An 18870-nucleotide genomic window follows, 5' to 3' on the forward strand; every position below is an offset into this window, starting at 1 on the left:
ACTGAAGCTTCGCTGCAAAGGAACAACCATATTTATCTCTCCTGGTGTTAACTAAGTAAAGACATGTAGAAGGACTAAATAAATATCAGATATAGGGGGTGAATAAGGGAAAATATTTAATTATAGAACTTAAAAGTGAATGGGATTTTGCAGGATGGTTGGGTGACTTAAAAATAAGTTTAGAAGCATTTAACTGGTTTTAAAAGGCTGATTTAGAGGAGTCTTAGACAGAAAAATAATAACACCCACTTCCCCCACCCTTCTTCCCAGCTTTTTCAGATTAACATTGCTGTGATTCCACTTTGAATGTAGCCCTATGATATTTCTGCAGAACTGTGATGTTTCCTTTGCTGTAGGAAGTATAAAGTGAATGATCCAAATGATAAAAGATGTTACCATGTAAAAATAGACATAATGAACTAATTAAACCACTCAGTCATATGTTTCTAAAGAATTAGACAAGTTATCAATAATATTCCCATGATGAATATACATTTTATGTCACTGGGAAGCGAATTTCACTGTAAAATGGCTTCAATAATTTCATTTGTCCATTGGAATTATGAACTGATGACTCATGATTTTATCATGCTTCTTTTCCCAACAAAATCCTCTTTTGTAGGATTATGTGATTTTTGCCTTACATTGTAGTGTCTGAAGATATTCCGATAGAAAGTGTGGAAGGTCCCTATTAGACAATGACTTACCTCCTTCATAAGCTTTCCTTTCATTCAAGGTGGGCAAATGAACAGCAAACCTTAATAGAGCTGTTGTCTTTTCTTTAGTTTGTGGCTCTAATATTTCCCCCATTATAAAAATATCTCTACTCCCTGCCCCACCCTACCTCAATAACTTCAAGAAGTATTGGAGGTGATAAAAGGCCTGATCTTTGTGGGAAGATTAAGTCCTTACTGGTGATCCGAAAATTTGGGAAAGCTGGAGATGTTCCCACAATCAACTTACATGGCAACACAGGCTAATTTACGGCTTAAGTGGTCCATCATTCAACTAGACAGTGATGCTGGCAAGGTGACCAAGGGTTACCTATTATGTGAGGCTGGACTGAATATTCTTTTCCAAATCTCTGACCCAGTCAGTCCTTGCTTGGGATTGGGGGTGTGTCATTTTCACTTACTTTTCCTTTGGCAAAGAAGTCTGATGGTGCCACCGAAGTTTAGGGCCTGCTTGGGCTGGCCTAATAAATCTGTCTTCATGAGTACTTACGCCAAATGGCATGCTCAGATGCTAATATACTTCTTTTAAAATTATGAAACATCTGTTGGCTATAGGTGGATTCTGTAGTTGTTTATGTCTGGTTAGGGGAAGAGCAGATTGGAAGCTTTTTGACCAAGACTTCAAAGGCTTACTAGTTTGGTGGTGAGGCCTTCTTATCAGCTGCTACTTCAACCTCAACTTGGCTAATGCTGTGAAAAATGTGTCTGGAGACCGATGTTTTAAAAACTTGTTCACAGGCTCACTGGAAAGAGAATTTGGGGAAGAAATGTACTCATTTGGGGATGTAGCTAGTAGAAAAGTAGCCCTTTGGGCATGTTAGGATTTGAACTTTGCTTTCTCACAGCCCTTGGATGGCCAAAAGTAACCTACTGTTATGGATGGCACACACATTTCATTCACTTTGGGGAGTTCTTGATCTGGGATCCGTAGACTTCTTGTGGACACATGGACAGTTTTCCCTGGGCCCATGAATTTAGAAGGGGAAAAATATGCTTATTTCAATATAATTGGTTTCCTTTGTAATTCTGTGATTTTTATTTTATGCATATAAAAACATTATTCTGTTCTGCCATATTGCCAAAGGGTGCCACTAAACAAAACAAAACAAAAAAAAGATTAAGAGCCCACGGCTTAGTATATACCTATAATACAAGGATTTTCAGGGTGGGCCAATTAAAGAAGGCAAAATATGTGACAAAATATGTTTGGGCTATCTGAAAAATATTTTATAAGAAGAAGAAAAGTCAGCAAGTTTGAAAACAAGTTCACAGACCCCAAGTTTAGATAATCTCATGTGAGTTTGTATAGATCTATGTACATTGTTCCCTCCCTAGAATTCTTTGTTTGGTATAAGAACCCTGCCCAAGAAAGTTTAGTTATTGAAATCCCCCAAAGACCTTTGTAACAGAAACAACAAGGTGAGCAGGGAGGACTTTGGATCAGATGCATGAGTTCTAGTCCCAGCTCTTCCATTAATTTACTGTGGCTCCTTGGACGTTTCATAAGATCATAGGTCTAGAGTTGTAAAGGACTTCAAAGAACATTTTGTCCAATTCCCTCATATTCTGCAAGGAAACTGAGGATTAGTGAGGTTGTGACTTGTTTAAAATAACATAGGTAGCAAGTGTCTAAGAGGGGATTTGAACCAGCTTTTCTGACTCCAGAATCGGAGCTCTTTCTACCGTAGCATGTTGGTTAAACTCTTTGGACCTCTGTTTCTTCCCCTGGAAAATGAGTTGGACTGGCTAGTGTCTAGGTCCCCTCTAGCTCTGACAGACTATGAATCCCTGACCTTTAAAGCCCAGTTCAAGTATCACTTCTTCCATGAAGTCTTCCTGATCCCTCTACCCTCAATTGAAGCTATTTGTACATTTATCTCATCTCTTCCACTAGACTGTGAGATTTATAAGGATATTTTAGGTCTCACTGCTCTTTGGATAAGTCAAGAACTTCCAACTATTTGTCTCAAATGCTACTTTTGAAGTCTGGAGAAACATAGGGATCCCTCCTCAGAATAATATTTTAAAATACATAAAATGCAATTTATGGGATTACAAAAGGAAACCAATTATATTGAAATAGTTAACAAAATATTTTTTAAAAAAAGTTCACAGATGCCAGGAGAAGAACCCCTGAGATAATATTCATAGACAGCAAACATTAAAATTTTATTGAATGGTGAGAGGATCTTTCTATGAAGCATTCTCTCAAGTATATATGCTAAGAAACTTTTTCTCCTGAGCTCTTTCTTTGTACCTGTCCATATATTCTTAGACAGCTAGTGTCCTAGATAGCTACAACTTCATATAGGCATCTTTGAAACACCTAGGCAGTTAGGTAGAGAAGTGCTAGACCTAGCTGTGTGACCCTGGGTAAGTCACTTGACTTCTCTTTGCCTCAGATTTCTCAGCTATAAAATGGATATACTAATAGCACAACCCACCCTCCCACCCCCAGGGTTATTATAAGGATCAAGTGAGACATTGGTAAAGCACTTAGCATAGTGCCTGGCACATAGTAGGTGCTATATAAATGCCATGATAGTATTATTATTAATTATTATATCTACTGTTGTTCTCCTTGCAGTCTCCCTTGTGGAATGGCACCTCAAGCTGAAGAAATATATGCTTGTCCCTGGTAAAGGCCCAGACAAAAAAAAAGTTTAATTTTTACTACCAAAATCGTTCCTAGATACAGTTAAGCATTTATTAATTCACTTCCTAATCTATCCTCCATTAAAATATAAAACCCCTTTAGAAGTGGGAATAATTTCATTTTTTGCCTTTGTTTCCCCAATGCCTAACTAAATGCTTGACACATAGTAGGTGCTTAATAAATGCCTGCTAATTGATTGATTTTCAAATTCAGCAGAGTCCCCTCTAGGTCAATACTCCCTACCTTTATTCACTGTCATTAATTGGAGTCTCATGTATCATTTGATTTGTATTTATAGATCAGGAGTTGTTTGAATTTCGGATGCCCCAAATATAATTTTCAAAGGATATCCTGCTAGCCCAATATTCGCAAATGTTCTCTGGCTATGCAAAATGTACCTCTCTCTGACCCCTAAAGGGTATCATAAGAAAAGTGTTTTGTAATCCTTCAAGTCCTATATAAAAGTGAGTTTTGTTGTTGTTATCTGAGCATACTTGGACAGTTATCTGGGATTACTTATACAGAAGTTGATCCTCTGGCTGAGAAATATACCAAGGTAGGTTTCAGGGTCTTTTCTGAGGCGACTGAGTCAGTTCTGGCATCAGGCACTCCAGAGGTCAGTCATTCCTCTGAGCTTTTTTTGAGCTCAGACAACTTACTTGAGTTTCAGTGGACATGAATTATCCTAACATGTCCACGACAGTGTTGGTGATGTCCTCTGGTTTCTGAGGTATCTGGGTTCAACCCTGGACCATAAAAGTCTGCAGTGACTAAATGATACAAGGTCTGATGCAATAGTACAAATGTGGGCATCACAACCTTGTCTCATGAGCTGCTAATGTTCTAGGGCCCTGACTGGTCAGAGATCGATCCACTAGAAGAGGGAGATTGGGCATGGAATTATTAGGAGATTGGAGAGAGAATGTTTTACCATTAAAAAAATAGACAATCTCAAAGCTCTTTGTCATGCTTTCGCTATGGGAAGACTAGCCTTCCACCTGAAAGTAATAAAGACACAGTTGGTCATTGGCCACAGATGACCCTGGCAGCCCATTTCTCCAGTGGAAGTACTGCATCAGAGGAGTTGGCATCATTGAGACCCTTAGTTACCTGTAGACTTGACTGAAATACGTAACCAATTACCTAGATCTTAGAGAGGCTCATGGAAGCTGTGAATAGGCTTCTTAAGGTAAAAGCTTCCAGTCCAAAGGAAGGGGTGGAGTCCTTTCCTAAGAACCTGGTACCCTGGGCTTTCTCATTTTAAATGCCCTGGAGTCTCTCCAAGTGACTTACCAATTAACACCTGGGTACCTCGTGAAGTTTGTAAGTCCTTGGTTCAATTTTCTTTCCATTTGTCTGAGACTTAGAAGAAATAAATGTTTTCAGGACCTACCATTCACAGATGATTTGCTGTTACCTTTTAGATCAGCCAGAGAAAAAGAACAGAGGAAAGAAAACAGTCTCTTGCCACACTGAGCTTCCTCACAGAAATAATTGCTAATATTGACAGGGCACCATTATAAATAAGCTCAAGGCACTGTCATAGCCCCATCTCTTTCTGGCAGTATCTCAGCACTGGAGCCTAGAAAAGGCCCTGGATTGCTAACAAGTTCTCTACATATATTTAAATGCACATGTATTTAGGCACCTCTCCTTTCTTGTTACACTGCACGGGCAGGTATCAGTTTACATATATCTTCCATAGAGAAAGAACAATAGAAGTCAGGGCGGGGGGGGGAGATGCTGAATTTAAATAAATATTTAATTCATGAGAATTATCTTATATGTTTTAAAATGCTATTTAAGGCTATTTTTATTCTCTAGAAAGCGCTTATTATAGGTAAATTACACGTTTTACTACCCGAGCGTTAGGCTTGCCATTAGTACAAATTTAAGGCACTGCAAAGGCCAGTAGATAATGTTAATTTCAAATACAGAAACTAAATATATTTTGCACCTTTTTATTACTCATTTTCTTTTACATTTTATCGACTACTTTTTATCTTAACTATATGTCTTTACATGCTGCAATCATAATGCACTGTAATGGTATTAATATTTTATAGAATCTGTATTTATAGTTCTTTATTTAGAAACAATGCAGTCGGTCTGCAGATCTTTGAATCCTTCTGGAATGGTGCCCTCCAAATAATGATAAATTACTTGTGCAGTATGCCATTTGCTAATTATATCCATGATTTACTGCAGAGCAAGACTTAAATCATTCATTTCAGTCTTGCGTAACAGTGCCATAAAATTTTTAGGTTTAAAAATGGTTTCCATGTGTATAATTTAAACAAATTTCAGAGCTATTGTATACACAAAATATTGCAACCATCCATTTGTTACATACTTTGTCTTTTTAAACTTCTACTTTTAATGATCACTGTGGTTGAAATTATTATGCTTAATTTTCATAATCATAGCTTTTAAATCTACAGCAGTTTTCACATGTTAGATAAAGAAAAAGATAGCTAATTGTGTGTAGATAGTATGTCATTCCTGAATAGTCCCAACTGGTACAAAATCATTAAAAAAGCTTAAGACTATGAATTATTCTTCTATTAAAAAACAGTTGTTCTATAACTAATTATTACTTTGAGCTGCTTTGTTTCAAAGAACAAATGTTGATCCTTCCATTCCTACTCCACACACCAAAATGCATTAAACATGTATGTTCTTTCTTTTATCTCTTGTACTCCAATCTGCAGGTGAGAAACCCTACAAATGTCCCCATTGTGATTATGCTGGTACTCAGTCTGCATCCTTAAAGTACCATTTAGAACGACACCATCGGGAACGACAAAATGGTGCTGGGCCACTCTCTGGACAGCCTCCAAGCCAGGATCATAAGGAAGAGACGTCAAGCAAAGCATCTCTGTTTATCAGGCCGGACATTCTGAGGGGAGCCTTTAAGGGTCTCCCAGGGATTGATTTCAGAGGTGGCGCTGTCTCGCAGCAATGGACATCAGGAATGCTTTCATCTGGGGACCATTCAGGGCAGGCTGTAGGCATGACTTCTGAGACTTCTTCAGAGACTCTGAAGGGCTCTGACCTCCCTTCCAAAGGTACACACTTTTCTGAAATTGGACGAGCCTATCAGAGCATCGTAGGCAATGGGGTCAACTTCCAAGGCTCTTTGCAAGCCTTCATGGATAGCTTTGTCCTGAGCTCTTTGAAGAAAGAGAAGGAAGTAAAGGAGAAAGCCCTATCAGATCCACTTTCCATGAAAGTCCATGGACCAGATGGTGGTGAGGAAAAAAATAGTGGAAAATCCTCCCAGAGGAAATCAGAGAAATCTCAGTATGAACCGCTGGATTTGTCCGTAAGGCCAGATGCAGCTTCTCTCCCAGGCTCTTCGGTGACTGTTCAAGATAACATTGCATGGCATGGCTGCTTGTTCTGTTCTTTTACGACTTCATCAATGGAATTGATGGCCCTTCACCTCCAGGCCAATCACTTGGGCAAAACTAGACGTAAAGACAGTGGTTTGGTAGCTACAGGAAATGGCAAGGACCAAGCCAGGGAAGTGAGCAAAACTGGCTTGCTCCCTTCTACCGTACAATCTAGCAAAGAGGTAGGAATCTCCAATGTGATTACCCACCTTGACTCTACTTCTGAGAAGATGGCCCAAGGTCATGGCAAGGAGACTCTGGGAGAACAAAAGAACTCTGCCTGGTCTGGTCATATGGATCCGCCATTTTGCAACTTTACTTCAGACTTCTACAAACAATTTGGGGTTTACCCAGGAGTCATGGGCTCAGGATCCTCTTGTGCTAACAATGAGCCTGAAGGCAAACTGCAGCCTGAAGATGACCCAACGATCCTGCTCCCTGAGTCTGTGAACAAAAACGCTACTGATGACCTGTCTGACATTGCCTCGTCTGAAGACATGGAATCTTCCAAGGAGGAAAACAATGAAGAGGAGGATATTGAGACAGAACCTGAAATAATGAGCAAACAATTGTCTGTCCTTAACAAGGATAGCAGCACCGATGGTGGAGACAGCCTCCCCAACGCCGTTGCCTCCCAGCCGGCCCAAGGACTTGTCTCACCTTTGCCCCAAACGTCCGAGAAGCAGTGGCACGGCCCAAATCTTCTTCCATCCCATGACACCTCCACAGGGGTGATGAAAGCAGAACAGATCCCAGGGCCCCAGGTCCTGGAGAAGCAGATGAACATGTTGTCAGTCCTAAGAGCCTATAGCTCTGAAGGCTTAGCAGCCTTTAATGGACTTTCGAGTAGCACAGCAAGTAGTGGATGTGTCAAGAGACCAGACTTGTGTGGTAAGTTTTAGAATCCTCTTTCTTGAGTTCCTTTCTCAAAAGATTAGTGCCAAATGGTGCATTAAAAAAATACATAGGGCAAAATGTCCGTTAGAAAATTTGGAATTAAACATAGGTAACGCTGTATGTGCAATTTAGACAATCATACAATGAATCCATTTTAAAAAAGACATTTTTGAAATCATATTATTTGTGTCATCCAAGTCTAAAGAACCTGTGTGAGGGACATGAAGAGGGGATCCACAGTATTGACTGCACATGTTTTTAATCCATATTTTGGAGGGGAAAACAGTTTATATAATAAAAAAAAAAGACATGGTAACTTGAAAACTTTTCAGTATTTTCAACTTCTCTGTCAGACTCCTAAGAGAAATCCTCAATGCTTTGCTAAGCCAACCTTGCTTTCTTAAACTTTTCTTCATGTTGACTTAGAAGATACTCAAATCACCTAACACTAATCAAAATCCAGACCAAGTGACTGCCTGGGCCTCTCTCTAATTAGGGAGTTAGGATTTAAGGCTTTTGTGATTCAGTTTGAGGAAAGCAGAAGGCAGTGGTCTTTAATTATCCAGGGCTTAGATTATTGTCTGTTGGCAGTTCTAACAGGGGCTATATGGCAGTGAATTGCCTGATTAGGAGTGTTCCTACAGGTAACTTAAAGGCTGTGATCCTATTTATCCCTGATTATTCCTACATAATCTACCCTTTAAACTGGCATTGCACATTACACTTACACTTCCTCATAAAGCATAGTTGCCCCATGGTGGGTTTTTTCTCCTTTGTTTTGTTTTTAAACAAAGTTGGAGCCATCTGGATGGATATAAAATTGGGAGGAAAAAAAAAAACCAGGGTGGGAGAAACAGGCTATCCTGCAAGCACAGGTATCCTCAACTTTGAGTAGTTCTGTGAAAAACACTTTTCAGACCCTATTTAGTCCCTTTTCAACTACTTATCCACTCTAAGAAAGTAAACTAATAGAGGAAAAAGAGAGGATGGCAAGCATTGTGGTGTCTATAATCTAGAAATGGATTTTAACTGCTTTTTTTCCTGATTTAAAAAAAAAATTGAAAGAGAATCTCTCCATCAGAGAGAACTGCTGGCCACAGGAGGCTGCTTCCTATCATTCGGTAACAAGCTACAGGAAGCTATAGTCTGGCTGCATAAATTGAGTTGATGTATCTCTCCTTTCCCTCCCCTTCCCTAATTCACTGAGAACAGAATCGGGTAGTCCGAAATATTTTTTTTGAATTGTCAAAAATCACTAAATGGATTTCTGACAGCTCAAAAAAATATTGACAGTTCCTTATGCCACATGATTCGCAAAGCCCCATTAGCCATACCCCCCTGATCTATTTTTAGCCAAATACAATTCATTACTTTTGAAGTTGTTAAAAAAAAGTTAAGGGTGGGGAGGAAAGGAGTTAAATGGCGCTTCTCAAGAAGAAAAGGAAAAATTGGACTGACTTTTAAGTGTTCTATTTTTTTTTTTAAGTTTGGGATTGGGGCTTTTTTTTTTAAGTCTATTTTCAGTTCTTTTAACTACCTACATAGGACCATAGTTACTGCCAGGAATCCATGCATCAGAAAAGATCAAAAACTGGCATGTTAGTAAGCTCATTATTATTGAAATGAGCTCATATTACCCCTATTAATTTTTCCATCTTCCTATCAATGCAGCAGGAAGACTGCCTGCCTTTGATGAAGCCTGCCCAATGGTATCCTATTTAACTGGAGGCATGGGGGGCTGGGGAGCACAGCTCAACAACATTAGAGAGTCTGTTCCATTTTGTAAGCTATTTCTACCGAAGCTGCAATGCGAGTCCTCCCCGCTCCCCTCCCAAAATAGCAGCTCACGACTCCCAGCTGACATTTCCATTGGTATGTACAAAAACAGTTCTTAATCAAGCCCTCAGCCATTGTGGTACAGCAGCCATGATGCGTGCCTACCCCTCTCCGCCAAGAAGAGATTGATGATGCTAAACTTGTAAACTTTATGGGAATACCTCATTCTGATTCCATTTTCCCCTGATTATGGGTACCATGTCCATCTTCTCCTGCCCATGTTCAGAGTTCACCTCAAAATAATTTCTCTCTATCTCTACTGGATGGGATATCTAGCCTGGAGACTTCCTTCCCCATTAGCTTGTTTTCCTCTCCTTACACTGTTATTCCCTTATTGGTCCTTCAGACTCTGTTTTACAGAAGTCCATAGGGAAAAAATGAAATTGTCTCCATCCCTGTTCATTAACAAGTTGTAAGTACAGGACATCAATGAGTACTTGGGAGGAAGAGGTAAAAACATAACAAAACCAAAACAAACATACAAAACCCAAAACCACAACAAAAACAACCCAGCAGCCTATTTACTCAAACTCTCTAGTTTGCTTTTCTGACCCGACTTTGCACAGAACGCATCTGATAGTTTCAAGAAGCCAAAACACATGCATACACCGTCCCTCAACATTCTAAATGTAATTAACATTAACACTATAATTAAATGTCCTTGGGTGATCATTTCCCTCTACCTCTCTCTCTTGACCCTAGCTAGATACTCATTGCCAACTTAGGTCTGTCTAAATTCAACTTCTTTTAAATCACAGTTCAAAGTCTAAAATGGTGTCTATTGCACTCAAATTGGAATGGGGAATTGAAGCTATGATTGAAATCATTCAAGTGAAAGCCGAAATTCAGAGAAAAGAAAGACAGAAAAAGACAGCATTCAGGCCCTAAAATCCTCCCATCAGATTGCACATGTGGAACCATGTTTGTAGGAGTGAGGTTAGCTGTTGTTATGGGGTTTTTTTTCCTAAATAGAACTTCCATTTTCTGTCTCATAGAAGCATATGGTAGAAGTGCCTGCATAACTCACCTGGTGGATAAGAGCACATTCTAGTAAGCTCACCAAAAAAGTTCATCAGACCATCTCACATTTGCCAGTGAACAGAGCTTCATGTTATCTTGAGAACCTGTAATCTGTTAAATAGTACCCATGTTTCAGGTTAAATTTTACATTTTAAGGTGAATTTCTTTCTCATGCCCGAAGTCTTTTTTTCTTTTTACTAGATCTATGTTTTCATTGATATAGGCATTAACTCCCTCAAACAGAACAGCAGCTACTCTGTGATTTAGTCTTAGAGAATTACCTGGGGGCACTAAGGAGTTAAGAGACTTACCTGGGATCACTCAATTGGCATATGAAAAGGTGGGACATGAATTTCTGTTCTGAGGCCCATTCACTAGTACTTCATGTCTAACTTTATTTGAACATTACCTAATATCTTTCAAATATTGAACTGGGAGGCAATGCTAACTTATATACCTGAATTACAGAATAGCCTATCTTCTCCTCCCTCCCTCAATTATTGCACTAGGAGGAAGGGGGTGGCAACACAGTATAAATGAATAAAGGGCTGATCTTGGAGTCAGAAAGACTGCCACTGATACATACCACCTGTGTGACTAAGGACAAGTCATTTACTCTTCTGATGTCCCATTCAACTCTCCAAGACTATAAATTATAGACAAATTGCTGATCTTTGTCATGGAAGGAGCTCCCTACATTGATTAACTCAGAGGTCCAAAGCAAATCAATAAATTTCTTAAAAGAAAAAAAAAATGAAGGAAGAACAAACAAGAGAGAAACAAATTTGACATTTTCATTACATTAGGGAAGAGCGCAGATTTTTTTTTTAATGGTACTTATATAACCCAGGCTTGAGCCCTGGGTTACTTGTAATACACAAACTTCAATTTCAAAGAACTAGGATATGAATTTCCAAATATATTATCTTGCCACCCAAGAAACTGCAATGTCAGGTTAGCCTGACAGATGTGACATGCCTTTGAAGGGTCTGGCACTAAGTGAAGAGGCATTTTGGATGAAGCTGGAAGACACAACTTTGTTTTATTAGTGTAGGTCAAATCCTCTTACTGGTTATATCCCATTTTGTCATATCCCACTGCCATAAAATATCAGCTTAATGAAGAGATTTCCAAGTTCCAGCAGATGGCCTATTGGCTTTGAATAGCGATCTCTACAAGAGAACTCTAGTATTAGCAAAGAAATTTTGATGTGCCCTTGAAGCTTTCTGTAAGGGGATGTTTGACCTTTACTTAACATTTGTAACAAGACAGAAACCCTACAGCCTCTTGACAGAGCAGGACTAGTATTTACACAGTAGGACAGTGACTTGGCCAGAGAGGTATTTATGTCAATCAAGAACTAGAAAGAGAACTTGGTTTCTAAATCAGTGGGATTTGGCTCTGTGCTGTTCAATATTGTTCATCGATGACTCCAAGGAAGGCATAGATGGATGTGTTTATTAAATCTAGGGATGAACTAGAACAGAACTAGGAAGGATAACTAATATGTTGGATTATACAATCAGGATGCAAAAAAGTCTCAGTCTCTAGAATGAGGAGCCATATCTGATATGGTGAAGTTGAATAGGAATTATCATCAAGTCCTACACTGTGTTTAAAAAAATACCCTATAAACATAGACTAGGAAAGATAGAGTGAGAAAACTGTTCACATAAAAAGAGCTGGAAGTTCAGTAGGCTTCAAGCACTATGCAAGTGAACAATATGACATGGCAGTTTAAAACTAATGAAATAATTAGGCTACACATACAGATGCATAGTGTCCATAATGAGGGAGTCCCATTATCCTCTGTCCTATTCAGAGCACATCTGGAATAGTATATGCAGTTCTGGATACCACATTCAGGACTGATATTAACAAACTGTGCCTTTCTCTAAAGGAAGGTGTGACTGGGATGAAAAGGAGTCTGGAAACAATTATGTGAACATTCTTTGAAGGAACAGGAGATACTTAGCCTGAAAGGAACACGATTTTGCTATCTTCGAGGATTTGGAAGGCTATCACAGGGAACACAATTATTAGATTTGTTTTGCATAGTTCCCAGAGCATTGATCTGAAGTTGCAGAGGGAGATTCTTGCTCCATGTGAGGAAAAGATTTCCTCTCCATTAGAGTTGCCCCAAAGTGGAATGAGCTGACTCAGAGGACATAAGTTTCTCAATACTGGATATCAGATAGAAGTTGTTCTGATGTTATGGGGTGGTCTGTTTAGCTAAGGTAGGAAGAGATGCTCTAAGAAATCCTTTCACAGATAGAAAACCCCTGAGATACTACAGTTCCATCATACACTTCTTTAACATCAAGAGGCTTCACTGGAGATGCTAGGCTACCCAGCAGAAGGAGAATGTTTCATTTTGTATACTCAAAGATAACTAGACTTTTCAAAGGCTGGTATGAGAAGTGGCTGCAGGACACTGGGTATGTAAATACACTGGAGAATACTTTACCAGACAGTACTACTGTCTCTGGATTCTCTGTCTTTGAGGAGATGCCAGTCAATGCCTGGTCCTAAACTTGACCTGCAGCAGCTTAGTTGGGATTGTTGCACTTAGTTCTGTCTCTCTCCTTCCCTGATATTGGCCTTTACTTTTGTCCTAATATGACTTAGGTTTTCCTTGAAAATCTAATGGGCAGGGTTGATGGAAAACCCTTTAGGGCATGTTGAGTAGACAATAGGTTGACTACCACATTTCTCCTTGGCCCTTAGAATCTCCATTATGAAACCAGATTTAAGGATGCTGCTCACCTCTCCCTCTACCTTTTTCTAAAAAATCAATTTGTCATAGGTCAATATATACATATACATTTCTCTGTGTATATAGATAGATAGATAGATAGATATAGACATAGATATATACACATACATGTGCCTATACATGTGTCTATCTGTGTGTATATATACATACATATAGACACATGTGTATTTTATCTATCACAAAGTCCAACATAGATTTGAAAGAAAATATGCCATTAGATAGTATACCAAATCGGGTAATTCAGTCCTCAGAAAGACCTAGTGAGAAAGTTGCTTAATAATTATTGAGGTTAATAATAACTGTTGAGCCCTTTTCTATAAACTGCATGTTTTATACTGTTTCGTATGAGTCATTTCTCAAAGGAGTATGAAAATTTGAGAAAAATCCCCCAAAACTCTAACCAAAAAAAAGAGGCATTTTCTCCCCAGTGGGAATTCTGAATTGGAGGAGAATTTGGTTGAAGATTACTAGGTGTCGTATCATAATGATTTGAGGGTATGTATCAAAGTCCCCACTTTAGCTTCCATGGACTAAAAGTATAGGGTGACACATGTCCCTGCAGCTGCCCTCGGGAACAGAATGAGCACAGGACCCCAGCAGGAGCTTGCCTGGGAGCAGCAGCAAGAGAGAGCAAGACTGGGCAGTGACTGAGGCAATGAAGTTCCTGCCTACTATAGTGGGGGAATAAACCCAAGTAAAAGAAGGAAAAAACTTGGAAGAGATAGTACATTCATAGAATAACAGAGTTGGGGGAAACCTGGAGAGCTCATGTAGATCTTCCTTCTGCTTACAGGTAGGGTAAATAGATATCTGCCTCCTTTGGGGTCACCAGATGGCTACTGTATTTTAAAGATCTTAAGGAAGCTGTTCTACAGAATGCTTACAAATCCTTAACGTCAGGAAATATAAGCTTCTATGTATTCCTCACACTACAACCAAAAGGCCTCATGTTATGTCAGAAAGATCATTGAGTTAGGAGTCAGGGGACTAGATTCTTAAAGTTCTGTTTCTAATTTGATATCTGACCTAGGATAGGTGACTTACCCTCTGTAGGCCTCAGCTTTCTCATTTCTAAAACAGGTTTAATAATATTTTGCTTGCTCTCAAAATGATAGTATGAGAATGCGATGGAAAAAGAGAGATATTAAAGCACTTTAAAAAAAAAAGAATGTATTTGAATAGTAATAAGTGTCATTTCAATTTGGGTCCTCTTGAGTTTTCACTAAATTTCAAAATGAAGCCATCTCCCCAACTCAGAAACACATTCTTGAGTGGGAGTCTAGCACAAGGTAAATCATGTCGGATGGTCTACACATCTTTTAACAGTAATGGAATCTTTTGTGATGTAGGTACATCACTATAACTATAGAAACCCTGTGAGTCTAAAACTGGATTAAAAGGAGAGGCATATTGTCATGTTTCCTCTTTCAAACTTTTCAACCCTCGCATCCATCAGGCCACATTGTTGATGATCTTTTCTTGGTCTGAAAAGGTTAGTTTTGAAAATGGTCCTGTCGATTATATTATGATTATGCTAAATTATTAGTATTACATGATAGCAGTGGAGGTAAGAGGGTGATAGTTACATGCAGTAAAAAGACTCCAATGTAGCTTTTACCAGAAAATGGTCAATTTCTTATAGTAAATTAGAGGCCTCTAGCAGAGATCTGGTTATTGTAAGTGAAAACACTTCAAAAAATGATAAAAGGCTAAGTTAATATAAAATACTATCATTGTCTTTGGGGTAAGGGATACCATTATCCATAGAGATGATTCTAGGTTCAAGGGTAGTACAGTAAGCGTAGGCCATTCTAAAGTAGAACATTGGTTGGAATGAGAAGATAAAGAATCCAGACCAGTTATCTGAGATATCCTGGGTAAAATCAAACAAATAAAACAGAAGCCAATGAAGTCATGACTTTGGGAGATATTAGAAGTATCTTTTATAGGACTCTGGTCTTTCTTGAGTGTATGTCAGTACCTTGAGAAACAGCACATTGGATTAAAAGTTGGCCTTGGAGTTGGGAAAGCCTGAGTTCAAGTCAAATCTTGCCTCTGACACATTCTGGCTGTATAACCTTGGATAAGTCACTTAACCTTTTAATGTCTCCAGAGAACTCTCTAAGCCTATGAGTTGCAGAACAGGTGCTATGGTATAATAGTAAAGGGAGTTTCCTCATCAGGTGTTTCTTATGCCAATGAAATCAGAGATCTAGTAAAAAGTATATTAACAATAATGACACCTTGACTCATTCCCTTAGTTAGATGGTTCTTTTAGAACCATGGCTGTGCCAAAACCAAAACCTTGGTATGAGGAATTGCTTTTGAATGGATACCAATGATGAAATCTGTATTTTACAATTTGACCATTAACTCCAATAGTGGCTGTCAGGTTCAAGTCTACATGATCACTGGGCCTTGAATTTGCACATCCTGGCCCTGGAGTAGCTGCAAATGAGAAGTGTTTGGAAGTTTGCTTTCATGCACTCTTTCTCATAAGCCTTGTGATACAGCTGGCATGATGGTAGCACCTGACCCTTCCCTCTTTAGCCAGCAGCCTTGCCAAAGGTTGCACCTTCTTTTCCTTTTTTGTTCTCGTGAGGATCAGCAAAGATGGCTTTCCCTTGACTTGATTCCCTGTCAAGATGCTCAGTTCTGGGCAAGTTTCCATTTCCTTTCCCCTTCCTCCTTTATTTTTTACCCCATTGAGGTGGAGGCAGTATCATTTGTGTAGTGACATTAAACCAAACTCCTATGGCATTTTTTTCTCCTCCTCCTCCTTGATTATTATTATTGTTTTTTAATTAAAAGGGAATGCCACTGGTGTGATGTCGTTTGCACCACAGGATAACAGGACTGTTGTATGAATCTCATTGTGTTTGCCAAATGGTCCACCAGTCATTTCAGAACAAACAAATGGATGGTGGCTGTAAGTCTGCAAACACTGGTGACATTTAGCCGTGTTTATGTTCCTTTCTTTTTGCTGCATATTTTTGGCTCAAAAAGCTACTATCTGAATCTGCAGAGCTTCCTAAGCTGGAGCAAAGTCTATATAGCTTTCACGGGGGGAACAGAGTCCTTGGGTTCCATCACACCTCCCATCTAGTCATCAATCAAGATTATAGCAGAGGAAGGGGGACCCCATCAACGCTGAGGCTCAGTTTTTAAACACCCTGCCTTGAAGAGGAAGGAAGGCAGGTGTTTGTTAGAGCCAACCTCTCACTCCTTGACGGGATGCTGAGTCTCAGCCTAGGCCAGCTTTTCCGTGTCCATCAGAAAAGATATTTCCTTAGCTCCCTGATAGGGTTGCTTATCCTTTCTGTCCTTTGTAGCTGCTTTTTTTTCAGTCTTTGCCAACTCCAAATGATGATTTGAATTGAGAGCCCTCTAGATATATGCTGAGTCTTAGCTGGTGAAAGATACATATTTTTTCCCAGACGCTATTTATAAAGCCCAGGTTTCATATAAACAGTAATTATCTGCTATTACATGTATCTGATAGACAGTACCTCTATATCTAACTACCAACCTGCTCTAGTAATTCAGACCATTCTTGCTTTAGCCAGGAATTGAAGGGCCAAACTTATAAATATTGCTTTATCATCTCTTACATTAAACAATTAGAAATTGTAGTATTAGCCTAGCTCTCAAATGTATCTAGCCAGGAATTATTTCAGGATTGTTTAATAAATCTGCCCATTTTCTTGCAGGTAAGTGACCCCCAGTTCTATTCGGTATATCTGGAGTTGCTATTGCCCTCCCATTCTCCTCGATGATTACCTGCAGCTTGTTAATTATGTAAAGCCAAGAGAAGAATGTATACACATATGTGTGTTTAATAAATAATGACTATTGGCACAGGTATGTGTATACACAAGGCACACCAACCTACAATATCTATAACAAATAACCACGGATGGCTAAAAATACTGGCCCATATGTTCATCTATTAGTCATGGATTTTGAAGGCTTAGTCACTCAAATTTGAGGGAAAATTCTCAGTAAAAATTTAGGTCCCCAGGGACAAATATTTGTGAAATGGAGGCCCCCCCCCATACCATTTACACGTCCGTTCACCTGTGGGAAAACCTGACCTTGGACTAAACACACACACACACACACACACATATACATGCACAAACACAAACATGCACAAATACACACACTCCAAATGGCATTGTGCTGCCTCAATCATGCACTCAACAGGGTATGTGCACAATAGGTGTGCTCATGCGTGCGAGTATGTGGGTGTTGCTTGTACATTCACCACAGGCCTCTAAAGATTTGGCCCCAAGATTTTTTTTTTTTTGCTGCTGCTGCTTGAGTGTCTAATTGTCCTGTATTTTGTAACTCTTTAGAAGAATACAGAAAAGTGCAGTCTTTATCTTGCTTCATATTCTTTAAGCAGTAATATTGCTAGTTTAATATTGTGTCAGGTCCTAATATGAACCAGGAGGAGATGACAGTAGAATTCAGTGAACAGCACCTTGATATCCACAATTTAAAAAAAAAATGGTGATTGAAGCGAAATGTGTAAACTTGTACTGGGTTATCGTGTGCTTTGGAATAGAGTATTGTTGAAGTAATTAGAAAATATATTAAGGTTTTCCTGGTAATGAAGGCATGTAAGTTATAATAATTGTAGCTTTCTGAATAAGTGTCAAAATATATCTTTAAATGTGCTGTACGTGGAGTTACAAGTTAGGTCACCTATGAATGGAATGTAAAACAATACAAAAACTGCTTCAATAACTTATCTTGGTATTGCTAATAAAAAAAAAGCTGTGAAACATTAGTGTAGTTTGGAGTCATTATGTTAATTCATTCCACAACCGACTCTTCCCTTTCTCTCTTTTCTGTCCTTCCTGAAGTCCTTGTGTTGGAAGCCCCCACAGGATCTTTGGGCAATGATTTTTTATAACAGTCCCCAAAACAACCAGTACAACTGGTTGCAATTTTCCATCTCTCTGTAGACACATCCCTGTAATGAACTGCTCGTGAAAATACGACTGTTGAGTGTTCTTCTGATTTGAGAGGGTTTTGTACAGCACTCGATGGGAGTATCTGTGTGTGTGAGTACACATGTGTGCATGCATGTGTGCATGTGTATGTATGCATGAGTGAGTTCAGGTTTATCTCTGTGTCTTTCAAAGATGTGTCATGAACCATCTCTACCATACAGGCTCATGTGAAAAGCCTACCCTGGAAACATGGTGCACATAGGCACCGAGAAAACAGGGCCTTCTCAACACTGCCGTCAGAGGTCCCCTAAAAAATGAGAAGAGGCAGAACCATAACTAGCAATTTTGGCTTTTGGGAGCAGCGCAAAAAAAAAATCACACATTAGAACTAACTTTTATTTCAAATTTATTTGAGCTTACAGGGGAGGGGAGAGACCTTGATACATAAGACTTTGTTGTGGTGGCGGAGCTATGCATGCAAGATCACCAGCTTCCATTGGACAGGGACCCCAGGACACCATAAGGCTGCTGTTTGTAGGCTTCAAGGCTTTCAGGAAGTGAGGTGGGTAGGAGTTCACCTGAGATTTGACCATTG

At 39.2% G+C, this 18870-nt stretch overlaps 1 protein-coding gene across 2 annotated transcripts in view; it reads left to right on the forward strand.

Moving 5' to 3' along the window:
- The window catches only part of ZNF536 (zinc finger protein 536), a 318653-nt gene extending 300547 nt beyond the window's left edge, over positions 1 to 18106 (forward strand). Inside the window, exons 5-6 of one of the 2 annotated variants that reach the window (XM_020985064.2) lie at positions 6102 to 7676; positions 17025 to 18106. In XM_020985064.2, coding sequence (XP_020840723.1) covers positions 6102 to 7676; positions 17025 to 17032 — 1583 coding nt within the window. In that variant the 3' untranslated portion in view covers positions 17033 to 18106. Of the gene's footprint in view, positions 1 to 6101; positions 7688 to 17024 lie in introns of those variants that run through there. The other variant, XM_020985063.2, reaches the window with a different exon arrangement.
- Positions 18107 to 18870: the final 764 nt, after the last annotated feature.

Source organism: Phascolarctos cinereus, unplaced genomic scaffold (assembly GCF_003287225.1).
Source record: "Phascolarctos cinereus isolate Bilbo 61053 unplaced genomic scaffold, phaCin_HiC Scaffold_2;HRSCAF=192, whole genome shotgun sequence".
Classification (NCBI taxonomy): domain Eukaryota; kingdom Metazoa; phylum Chordata; class Mammalia; order Diprotodontia; family Phascolarctidae; genus Phascolarctos; species Phascolarctos cinereus.